This window comes from Propithecus coquereli, unplaced genomic scaffold (assembly GCF_000956105.1).
Source record: "Propithecus coquereli isolate 6110/MARCELLA unplaced genomic scaffold, Pcoq_1.0 Scaffold341, whole genome shotgun sequence".
Taxonomy (NCBI): domain Eukaryota; kingdom Metazoa; phylum Chordata; class Mammalia; order Primates; family Indriidae; genus Propithecus; species Propithecus coquereli.
In genome coordinates this window covers 1,758,409-1,769,712 of record NW_012149075.1, presented here as the reverse complement: position 1 = coordinate 1,769,712, position 11,304 = coordinate 1,758,409, and the positions used below count along the sequence as shown (strand labels likewise).

The 11,304-nt window shown below is 52.1% G+C and overlaps 1 protein-coding gene across 1 annotated transcript in view; it reads left to right on the top strand.

Annotated features, from left to right (window-relative positions):
* Positions 1-2,329: 2,329 nt before the first annotated feature.
* TCEA3 (transcription elongation factor A (SII), 3) overlaps positions 2,330-11,304 on the top strand; it is a 31,604-nt gene continuing 22,629 nt past the window's right edge. The window contains exons 1-4 of the mRNA XM_012650872.1: positions 2,330-2,523; positions 7,862-7,924; positions 8,667-8,772; positions 9,236-9,377. Of these exons, the coding sequence (XP_012506326.1) occupies positions 2,455-2,523; positions 7,862-7,924; positions 8,667-8,772; positions 9,236-9,377 (380 nt within the window). The 5' untranslated portion in view covers positions 2,330-2,454. The remainder of the gene's footprint in view (positions 2,524-7,861; positions 7,925-8,666; positions 8,773-9,235; positions 9,378-11,304) is intronic.

The following is an 11,304-nucleotide window of genomic DNA, read 5'->3' as shown; positions in this document are numbered from 1 at the left end:
CCCAGGAAGCGTAATGAGGGAATAGAAAGGTGAAACACGGTGAAAAAGCGACAAAGGATGTGTTAATTAGGGGTTACCTCTGTGGGCAACAAGGGCTTAATCTTGTTGGGGACCTGTGAGATGGTATTGATTAGAACATGCCTTCAGGTTGTCCCATGGAGAATGAAGAAACTGGGTATTTACCACCAACTCTGGTTTCTTGCTGGTTGAGGGTGTCCTTTCTGCGAGCATCAGTTCCCTGCCCACCCCAAACCCTCAATCAGAGAAATGCGGGAAGCTGTCCCAGGTGTGTCCAGGACTTGTCTGCAGGTGACCTCCAGGGTGGACAGGTAGGCGGAAGGGATGCGGTGGGTACCAACAGGGTCTGATACAGCCGAGCGTTGCAACCCTGGGTAGATCATCACCCTCGTTGGGCTTCAGTCTTCCTGTCTGTACAATGAGGGGGCTAAACCCTGTGTTTTCTTAGGGCCCTTCAAGCCCTGATGTAGGAGTCTCGGCTTCTTTTGATGTCACACAGCTCAGGGTAGAGACTGGGTGGAAGTTTTAGGAAAATCAAATCTGTTTTTTTAAAAGAAGACAAACCTAAGTGGCCACAGGCTGCTGTCCCCTCAACCCATAGCAGCTTGGCTGGGGGTTGGCCAAGAGGCCTCCCAGAATCCCAAACCATTAAAGTCTAACCTCCCAAATGTGGCCTACAGCTCTGAGTGGTCAGGCCCTACCCACTGTCTCCCCACACTCTCCTCACCTCTATGCTGCAGCCACACCGATTTTTTTTGGTTCCTTCAACACTGACATGCCAAGTACCCTCCCATCCCTGAGCTTTGCACATTCAGAGGTCCAAGAGGACTGTTTTGTTCCTTTCTGGATGCCCAGATCAAGAACTGCCTGGCACATAGTAGGTGCTCAGTAAATATATGGTGAATGAATGAATGAATGCTTCTTCCTCTCTTACGCGAACACTCCCTTCCTCTTCCCTCTAACTCCCATTCTGCAATTCAGCCTAAAGTTTAAGTTTTGTTTCTGCAGAGATGACACCCCAACTGGTGCAGGTCCCCTCAGAGGTGTCCTTAGGGTGTCCTGCACTGCTTCCCTGCCCCTCACGCCCCTGTGCTAAGTGCAGTAATTGACCATGTCTGTATTTCCTTAAGGTTTCTCTCACCCGTAGACTGTGTCTCAAGCTTGCTGGGACTGGGTCTGTCTTGTTCATTGCTCGGACACTCAATACATATTTGTTGAATGAATGAAAAAACCCACACCGCCCTACCTTGATCCCAGTCACATATCAGCAGTTAGAGTATAGGTGTCCACACCAGACTGTGACCCAAGCTGGGATAGGGTTCTCAGGAAAGTCCAGAGATTTCACTGGACACCCCGAGCCACAGCTCCCCAACCTGAACACACTGAGAACCACTTTTCATGCCTCCCCTCCAGGTCCCCGAGCCCCCACCCCCCCACACAGGAAGATCATTATCTGTCAATTAAACGCACTTGTTTAGGAAGAGCACTGGGTCTGCAGTGGATACCTCAAGAAGGTGCTTCCACAGGAAGGCAGATCTGTGCACAGCTGGGGGAGGTGGCACAATTGCGTTTCCTCCCCCGCACCAAGATGACCTTCCAAAGCCAACCCCACTGGGAAGGCACTGGCCTGACCCTGAATAAATAAAGGGCACTCATACACCTGGATCAGTATTTTTCAAAGTTTGATCCACTTGAAAATCTCCAAGCCCTCACTACTCAGAGTATAGTCCTGGGACCAGCAATTCTTGGGAGTTTGGTAGAAATGCAAAACCTCACTAACAAAGTAGACTGGGCAAACTGAGTTCTGGGTTATACAGGCCTAAACAGAGAGCCTGGATGCCCGCGGCGTGCACTGGCCGTGTGCACGGAGTGAGCACAGGTTAAGTAAGGCAGGGCTGGATTTAATGACCCGCACAAAAGCTGGGACCTGCGCGCACCGAGTCGCCTCCACTTGGGCATAGGCACGGAGTCGGGTCCTCCGGCTTTAAGCTCCAGCCCTGCAGAGACGCGGAAGCCAGAACTCTTCCCCGAGCTCCTGGAGATTTCCTCTATGCTGCAATCACCTCTTGTGGCCCGGGACAACAGCCTCCCTGACCGCCAGAGAGCCCTCCCCTCCTCAGATCTCCCTTCAGCCCCCCGACACCCCGGCAAAGGCCGGAGGTGAGGGCCCTCTCCCACAGCCGAGGCCCGACCGGCCGGCGCTGGCAATCTTTGCCCGGGCGAGTCCTTGAAGTCTATATTTAGTGCAGCCACCCCTCCCCCCCACGGTTGGAAGGCGGGCGGGCGGGGTGGGGGGCGTTGTGATGGGGGAGCCCCGCCCCTGCCAGGCGTGTGTGTCTTGTGTGTTTGGGGCCCGCGCGGGTTGCGCGCCCTCCGCCTTGGCGCCTCCTGCCGCTGCCCCTGCGCCCCTCGCCCTGCCGGGCGTCGCGGGCCAACATGGGCCAGGAAGAGGAGCTGCTGAGGATCGCCAAAAAGCTGGAGAAGATGGTGGCCAGGAAGAACATGGTGAGGCTGCAGAGTCTGGGCCCCGGGCCCCGGCCCCCGCCCCCAGGAGGCGCGGCGCGAGCGAGGTGGGGGGACACTCCCGGGGGCGCCTGCTGGCTGGGCGCCTGGCAGGCGAGTGCGGGACTAAGGGACCCGAGGGAGGTGTGGCTGGTGCAGGACTCAGGGCCCCTTGGGGACACTTGCTGGGCACCTCGGGGTGGGCGTGTGCATGGCCCGGGGTGCCAGGGGGACCGTGCTGCCCGAAGGAGCGACTTGTCCACGTCCCCCTGGACGTGTAGGGTACGTCCCCGGGCAGCTTGTGCAGAGCCCGGGAAAGGGGGCAAAGAGACCTGGACCCGGGAAAGGACTTTTGGAGTCCCGGGACTCAGGCGTGTGCAAAGCCCAGGGAGCGGTGGTGACAGCGGGGAGGGGAGGGGGGCCCAAATCCTGGGTGGCCCGAGAAGGGGCAGAGAAACGGGCTGAGAAGAGGTGCCAAGCTGCGTTTTCCCCGCACCCCGCGAGTGGATCTGCGGGAGAAGAGCAAAGAGCCACGATCCCGCGACCCCACGGGCGTGCGGTGCCAACACTGGTTCTGCTTGCAACTTTCCCTTTCCTTGGCCTTCGGGTGGGGCCCGGGCGGCGGGGGAGGGGGGCCGAACAGGTGCGGGTGTCCGCGGGGTGGGGGGGGTGGCGGGCTGGAGGCTTGGGCCGGAGGGAGGAGGGAGGAGGGAGGAGCGGGACTCCGGAGGCCCAGAGCGACTGGAAGTTAATGTTTCATCTCCCGTGATCTTTGCCTCGGGCTGGCGGCTGCCTGGTCGCCTGGCCGGAGCAAATTTGGCCTTGAGTCCTGGAGGGCCTGGGCTCACCCAAGGAGGGAAGAGAGCGGAGGGGGGCCAGGTAGCCATGCCCCTCCACCCTGCCCTGTCCCAAGGTCCTCTTCCTCCCCCCATCCATAGCCGTGTGCTGCAGCAGGACCTGCATTTCCAATACATCCTGTGACCCTAGGAGCTTGAAGGGAGAGACTCTAAGGAGGATTTTAGAGCAGGGAAGAGTGGCCAAGGCCAGAGAGAGGGGTCGCTGGAACCATGGGGACCCCAGAGTAGACACTGTGCAGTAATGAGTTGGTGTCCGCGTAAAAGCCAGAACCGCGGTTTCTTCATCCGTAAGAAGGAGATGAGATTACCCGCCTCAGAGTAAGGGGTGCCACTGGACTCTTGTTTCTGCTGGCAGTGGTGAGGGTTGAAGAGACAGGTTTGTAAAGCCCTTAGTAGGACTCGGCCTGATGCTTGGTAAGAGCTGGTGCATGAGATCTGCTTCTGCACAGCCAGGTGAAACACAGAAAGGTACAGTATAAACCTGCGGAGTGATGGGAGCGTCTCACCCTTACACCCCCAGCCTCCACCCACCCCCATTCCAGGCTCCTCCAAGATCCTCAGTACAATTTAGCCTCCAGTCATGGGGTGTCCTTTCCCAGCTGGGGGTGGCACAGCCCAGCTAGGTATTCTGAGCTGAATTCCATTTCAAGTGGTCAGGTTATCCCAGCCCAGCCCCTTACTGAGCTCAGGCTTGGGCCAGGAAAGAAATTCTGGGCTTCTGGGTGAGAGGGGTAGGGTGGGGTGGGGAAGCTTAGGAGGCCCAGGGAAAGGCAGCCGGGATGGGGTAGAGCTCTGGCTGAAGAGGAGGGGCCCTGCGTTGGCCTCCCCCTCACTCCTTTTATGGCCCTAGGCAAGTGGTTCTACTTCCCTCTCTGGGCCTCAGTTTCCTCTTCTGTGAAGTGGGAAGAGGAAATAGTGTCCCTTGGGAATGGGTTCCTGTGGAAGTGCCCAGAGCCGTCTCTAGGAAAGATGCAAGTCTGGCCGCGGGAAGCCTGCAGGACGGAGCCAGTTTACAGCCACGTCTGCGCCTGGGCTCTTGGCAGCATCTGGGTGGGCACTGACTCCGGGCATCTGGCCGAGAAAGGTGGGGCCTGCTCTGCGAGTGAAAGTGGGCCCGCCCAGCGGTGGTTAGGCGGAGGAGGACACACTTCCTGAAATAAGACGGATCCTCCACGTTGCAGCTCCGGCCCGGGGTTTACTGGCAATTGCTGGAGTCCCAGCAACTTGGGGCTTTGCCAGATGCTCAGAGCGTGCACCAACTCAGACAGCTTCAAACCTACAACCAGTACCTACAGTCGCAGCCACACATGCATGTAACTACTCATTAACAGACATAGCTGTGCACACACAGCCACACACAACAGTAGCTAAACAAGCAACTACAAACCTAACTGCATAGGAGGCACAGCTACTGACATGACACACACTGACCATTACGGTTATAGGATAATGCACAAAGACAGCCACACACATGTGTGCACACAACACAGCTACAGCCAGACACGCAAAGCTAGATACTTAGCAAACAGCCGCATTTACACGTTCAGACATTATAATACAGACATCATCCCACAAAAACAAACAGACACAGTTGTGCCTCAAGCTGCATACTCATAGTTCCTGGACCAGAGATACTGCTGGCTATACATCCCATGTGTGTATTCAGAGAGACACACCCAGCAACATATGCACAAGGCTCTATGAACTCAGCCACAACCCAGGCTCATGGCCATTCTTCTCTAATGTGACCCAGTTATTAATATGTAGCTGTGACACACAGAGGCATACACCCAGTGGTGAGCTGGAACTGGCTTAACATAGATTGTGAATTGGAATTTTGCTAGCTGGTTGTTAAACACAGCCATAAATTATCTACTTACGATTAAATAAATTATGTTAAAAACTAAAATCCTCCAAAATCAACACTTTCTAGTTATTTTACTACATTTTACTATTATCTATGGTCTAGAAGTAATTTACTTCTATTAGATCTATATGGCGGAAATAATATATAATGGTATAGGACTGCACATCTCTTCCAATACCTCCTTCAGTTCAGTGATGGCACGTTGGTGGATTGAAAGTGGCCATGGGAGGAGTATTTACACCACAGAAATTGGCAAAAACTGCAAGTCAGTTTTCTTCTTTGAGAACTGATTGTTGTTAAGTATTGACCAGCACACCACTGTGTTTTGTTTACCAACGTTGATATTTCACGATTGTAGATGTCTAGACAGAGCTATGCCCATACCTACGTAGTTGTGTAGTTGTTAGAGCCCAAAAGGCCTGCATTCCAGCTCATCTCCTTACAAAGTGTGTAGCCTTGGGCAAATTACTTAACCTCTCTGTTTCTTGGATTGCTATTCTATGACAATGGATAATAATTCTGTAAAAACGGGATTGTAAACAGGACCTATCTCACAGGGTTGTTGTGAGAGTTAAACGAGATAATACAAGTAAAATACTTGGAAGTGTGCCCAGCACATCATAAGCCTTTAATTAGTGGGACACGTGGAGTTGTACATCCCCAAGTTCACATGCACACTTATCTGCAGGTCATACCTCTGAAAACGTACTGTGAACCCAAGTTCTAAGGGAGGCTAAGGACTGACAGAGGGCAGCCCTTGGGACATGGTCCAGGCCTGGCAGAGTGGGGGTTGGCGGCTGCAACCATGAAGTGGGAGCCAAGGAAAGGGACATACAGGACACAGTCAGCTGGTGCTCCCCAGGTAACTGTCTCAGGACAGGAGGCCAGGGCTGACTCCTAGGAATTGGGTGGGAGGAAGGAAAAGGCTGAAGTGGGTCAGGGGGTGTTTAGGGCCTGGCGACCTGCAGATTTTCAAATCCGAGCCTCCTTTTTCTCCCTCTCACCTTCTGCTTTGTGCTTTATTCATTCACAAATTCATTCACTCAGGGAGCACTGGGCTCTATGCTGAGCCCTAAAGTCTTAGACATTAAAACAGTTCTCTTTACTCAAGAAGAAGTGAAAGTATTTGTCCACACAAAGATTTGAACATGGGCTGGGCACAGTGGCTCACATTTATAATCCCAGAACTTTAGGAGGCCAAGGTAAGAGGATTGCTTGAGGCCAGGAGTTTGAGACCAGACTGGGCAATACAGCAAGACCCTGTATCTAAAAAAAATAAGAAAAATTAGCTGGGTGTGGTGGTGCATGCCTATAGTCCCAGCTACTCAGGAGACTGAGACAGGAGGATCACTGGAACTCAAGAGTTTGAGGCTGCAGTGAGCTATGATGATGCCACTGCACTCCAGCCTGGATAACAGAGCAAGACCCTGTGCCCTGCCAAAAAAAAAGACTTGAACATGAATGTACCTAGAACCTTTATTTGTGGTAGCCCCAAACTGGAAACTATCCATAAGTCCCATCAATAGGTGAATGGATAAACAAATTGTGGAGTATACATACAATGGAAAATTACTCAGCAATAAAGAGGAACTGTTGATCTACCAGTCAGCATGGATGAATCTCAAAGTGATTATGTTGAATGAAAGAAGACAAATTAAAAAAGAGTCCATGCCATACATACTGTTTATATAAAATCCTTAAAAATATAAGGTCACAGCCAGGTGTGGTGGCTCATGCCTGTAATCCTAGCACTCTGGGAGGCTGAGGCGGGATGATTGCTTGAGGTCGGGAGTTCGAAACCAGCTTGAGCAAGAGTGAGACCCCGTCTCTACCAAAATAGAAAAAAATCGGCCGGGGTGGTGGTACGTACCTGCAGTCTCAGCTGCTTGGGAGGCTGAGGCAGGAGGATTGCTTGAGTCCAGGAGTTTGAGGTTGCTGTGAGCTGCGATGACGACACTGCACTCTACCCTGGCGACAGAGTGAGACTCTGTCTCAAAAAAAAAAAAAATACAAGGTCAGAAAGTGACAGAAAGCAGAATTGTGATTGTCTGGTGTTGGGGTGGGGAGGCACGGATTACCAAGGGCCATGAGGAAACTCTGGGGATGGTGGCTGTGTTCTTATCTTGATAGTGGTCATGATTTCACGGGTGTGTGCATATGTCAAAACTCATCACATTGTACACTACAAAGTGTGTGGTTTATTACATGTCAATTATACCTCCATAAAGCTCTTTAAAAAAAAAAAAGAAAGCCCACAGTCCTCACCCTGCAAAGCTCACAGTTGGGAAGTGAGGGTGGCAGGCTAGAGCCAGGAAGTAATTCCCTGTGGAGGGAGAGATGGGGAAGGGGAGGGCATGCCTGGTGCCAGACACAGCGGAACCAAGGCTGGAGCGGTCAGGGTGAGTGGTCAGGGCGGGACCCCAGCTCAGGGGTTTGAACCCAGCTGGGAGGTGGGGGACAGAATCTTTCCCGTCTGTCTCCTTCCTCCCGCCCCTGGCCTGTCCTTCCCCACTTGTCTGCATCCTTCCACCCCCTCTGCCCCGCCGAGACCACACAATAGTCAGAGGAGGCCTGGGCAGAACCCCGGCCTCAGTCCTCGTGTTGTGGCCTCCCACAGGAAGGGGCCTTGGACCTGCTGAAGAAGCTGCACAGCAGTCAGATGACCATCCAGCTGCTACAGGTGGGACAGGGGCAGGACGCCCTTGGGGCAGTGCCTCTGGGGAGGAAAAGATGCTGGGGGAATCCTCCAAGGGTGGCGTGTGAAAAGAATTTCCAAAGGCAGGTGTGGGGGAGACAGGATTTTGAGGTGCAGCCCTCCTAGAGTGGGGACTGAGGGAGACTCTGAGACATCCTGTTGGGGGCAGGGTACCCTCCACGCACAGGCAGCTGCTAGGTCTGGGAGGAAATCTGGTTTGCTTTCCTTGAATATCCCAATTCCCAGGGCCGTGCGTCTGTGGGATCCAAGAGGCCAGTGATCCAGGAAGAGGGAAATGTCCCCCCAGTTTTTAAATCCCTATGTGGCCCACACAGCCCCCAAATTTACCAGAAGCTCTTGGCCCTGAAAAATTAGCACAAACACAAGCCCAAGCTGAGGTCTAAGTTGAAACTTGAGCTCAAAGAAGACACTGGGGGGCTGGGAATGGGGAGAGGTCCTGATGGTCAGCCAAGCCCCCTATTCCTCACCCCCTACGCCTGCCTCAGCTTTCCACCAAAGCTGCAGGGATCCAGCCATCCATCCTCGTAGGGGCTTAGCTTTGGGCGCTGGGCCAAAGTGCAGGGCAGGGTCAGGGTTATCACCTCAGCCAGGACTCAGGGCTAGGGCTGGGGGGGGGCGGAGGGTCTAGGCTCAGGGGACGGAGGTGGTGGAGCTGGGGCGGGGCCCGCCCGTGCCCAGAGTGGCCCTAAACCCTTTCACTTTGCAGACAACCAGGATCGGAGTTGCCGTTAACGGGGTCCGTAAGCACTGCTCAGACAAGGAGGTGGTGTCTTTGGCCAAAGTCCTCATCAAAAACTGGAAGCGGCTGCTGGGTGAGAGGGGGCAAGGTTGAGTTGAACCATGTTTTTCCCCTAGCGCTTGGGACGGGACTGTGCCTGGCTCATAGCAGGCACTCAGTGTATGTCTGTTGAATGACTTAATAAACAACAGATGGCCTCTGTATCAGGTAGTGAGGAGTGCCAGCGTTTGTGTACACAAGTGCAAGATTTAAATAGACGTGTGAGTTTTGTGTACACTATGTATGTATTTGTGTGCTCTTGTGTTTGTATATATAGTACATGTCTGCATATACACATTTGTGTGAATATGTGTATTTACGTCCCTAGGTGAGAACATGTATTTGCACACGTGTTCATGTTGAATATGCATGTGTGTGTGTGTGTTGGTGTGTGCAGCTGTCGTAGTCCCTGCCCTTTGCTCCTCCTCCCCAAAGTCCTGCTCGGTTCTGCTGAAACAGAACTTAGCTAAGGGGCAGTGCTACTCTTTTGTTTTCAGACTCCCCTGGACCCCTCAAAGGAGAAAAAGGAAAGGAAAGAGAAAAAGGAAAAAAGAAGGAAAAAGGGCTTGATTGTTCGGATTGGAAGCCAGAAGCAGACCTTTCTCCACCAAGGAAAAAACAAGAAGAATCCCAAAACAGGTATTTTTTTCCGGGATGGAGAGAAGGGGGCCCACACTTGTCACATTCTCTGCCAGCAGCTCTGCTTATGTTATTTCATTTAAGCCTCACAACCAGGGGTGGTAGAGGCTGATATTACCTCCTGCAGTGGCCCCTCTGGGGGTCTTCTTTGGCTCAACCAGACAGTTTAGACTCACAAGACTCAAATAGGCTCTGCATGGCACTGGCTTCACCCAGAAGGATGCAGGGACAGGAAACAGTGTGCCAGCAGGGCAGTCTCAGGCGTCTCTCATCAGCAAGAGTTGTCATAGGAGACCACACTGTGGTCCAGAGCTGTCCTATGGCCCACACAGGTGATAGCCTAGGTGCAGGGAAATGAGACCATAATGGGTGGGAACACCCCCTGGCTTAGAAGCCCCATGTCCCAAATCTTACAGCATCCCATAGACAAAGCTTCCAGATCCTAGCAAGGGCAATGCTCGCTTGCAAGATTCCCTGCGCTCAGGGCAGTTTAAAAACTGTGGTTTTCCACTAATTATTTATAGTTCATTCATAACCTTTCCTGTCTGGACACAATTTACCAATCAGGGGTCATTCGCACTATAAGCAATGTTGCCTAGGAACACAGCTGACATTCCACCTTTGTCCGGTTTCCAGGGTACACAGGGCCAGGAACTTATTTGTCCATGGAGGAGGAGAAGTGTCTTGTTAACTCTTTACTCAGCGTTCCCATTTGGCAATGAGGAGGCTGGTCAGGGGAGCAGCAACTCTCCCAAGATCACACAGCTACTATGTTACAGATCGTCACACCTCCACACCTCTGCCAAGAGGGACAAAACGGTTTTTTGTCTCAACTCTGTGCCTGTTCCATGCCCACCGTAGCCTGGGTGTTCCCCCAAACCGCACAAGTCTCAGGCCCCAAATGCCTTATCCATCACGGTGGATAGAAGCCTCCGTGGATGTATAACTAAGCCTTACCTGTTTTCCCTGTGTGACTGGAAGATCGCGTAACTTCTTCAGTGGTCTATGGATGCTCATCTAGTAAATAAAGGGATGGTGTTTGATAATACACCTACCATCCGTGATATGTCAGCATTTTTAATACACATTCCTTTTGACCCAGTGTATCCACTACAAGGAACTCATTTTAAGAAACTAATCAGATTATAGCACAAACATTATGTTCTATGTGTAACATTTTCTGCTGGTTTTTCTGAAACATTTTTGAACTCTGAACCTGTTTTAACTTAATGTTTACAATTATAACTGTGTAAGACAAGTGTTTTGAGGACTACACGTTGGGAAATGAAGCTGGGAGAGGGGTGATTCTCAACGAGAAGGGACATCTGCCTCCACCACCCCCACTCCCAGTTTTGGTTGTAAAAGAAATAACTGTGGGGGCAGGGATGCCAGTTACCCTGCAGTGCACAGAATTGTCCCACAGATTGAAGGACTATTTATTTATTTATTTTTTTGAGACAGAGTCTCACTCTGTTGCCCGGGCTAGAGTGCCATGGCGTCAGCCTAGCTCATAGCAACCTCAAACTCCTGGGCTCAAGCAATCCTTCTGCCTCAGCCTCCCGAGAAGCTGGGACTACAGGCATGTGCCACCATGCCCGGCTAATTTTTTATAGATATATTTTTAGTTGTCCAGCTAATTTCTTTCAATTTTTAGTAGAGACAGGGTCTCGCTCTTGCTCAGGCTGGTCTCAAACTCCTAAGCTCAAATGATCCACCTGCCTCAGCCTCCCAGAGTGCTAGGATTACAGGTGTGAGCCACCACGCCTGGGCTGAAGGACTATTTATTAAGTTCAAAATGCCATTAGGGTTCCCATGGAGAAGCTCTGCAGGAAAGAAGAAATTAATGACATGGGGACATGTTCACTAAGTATTAAGAGAAGCTGTGTGCAATATAGCATATATAGTATGATCCTATTTTTATAAAAAT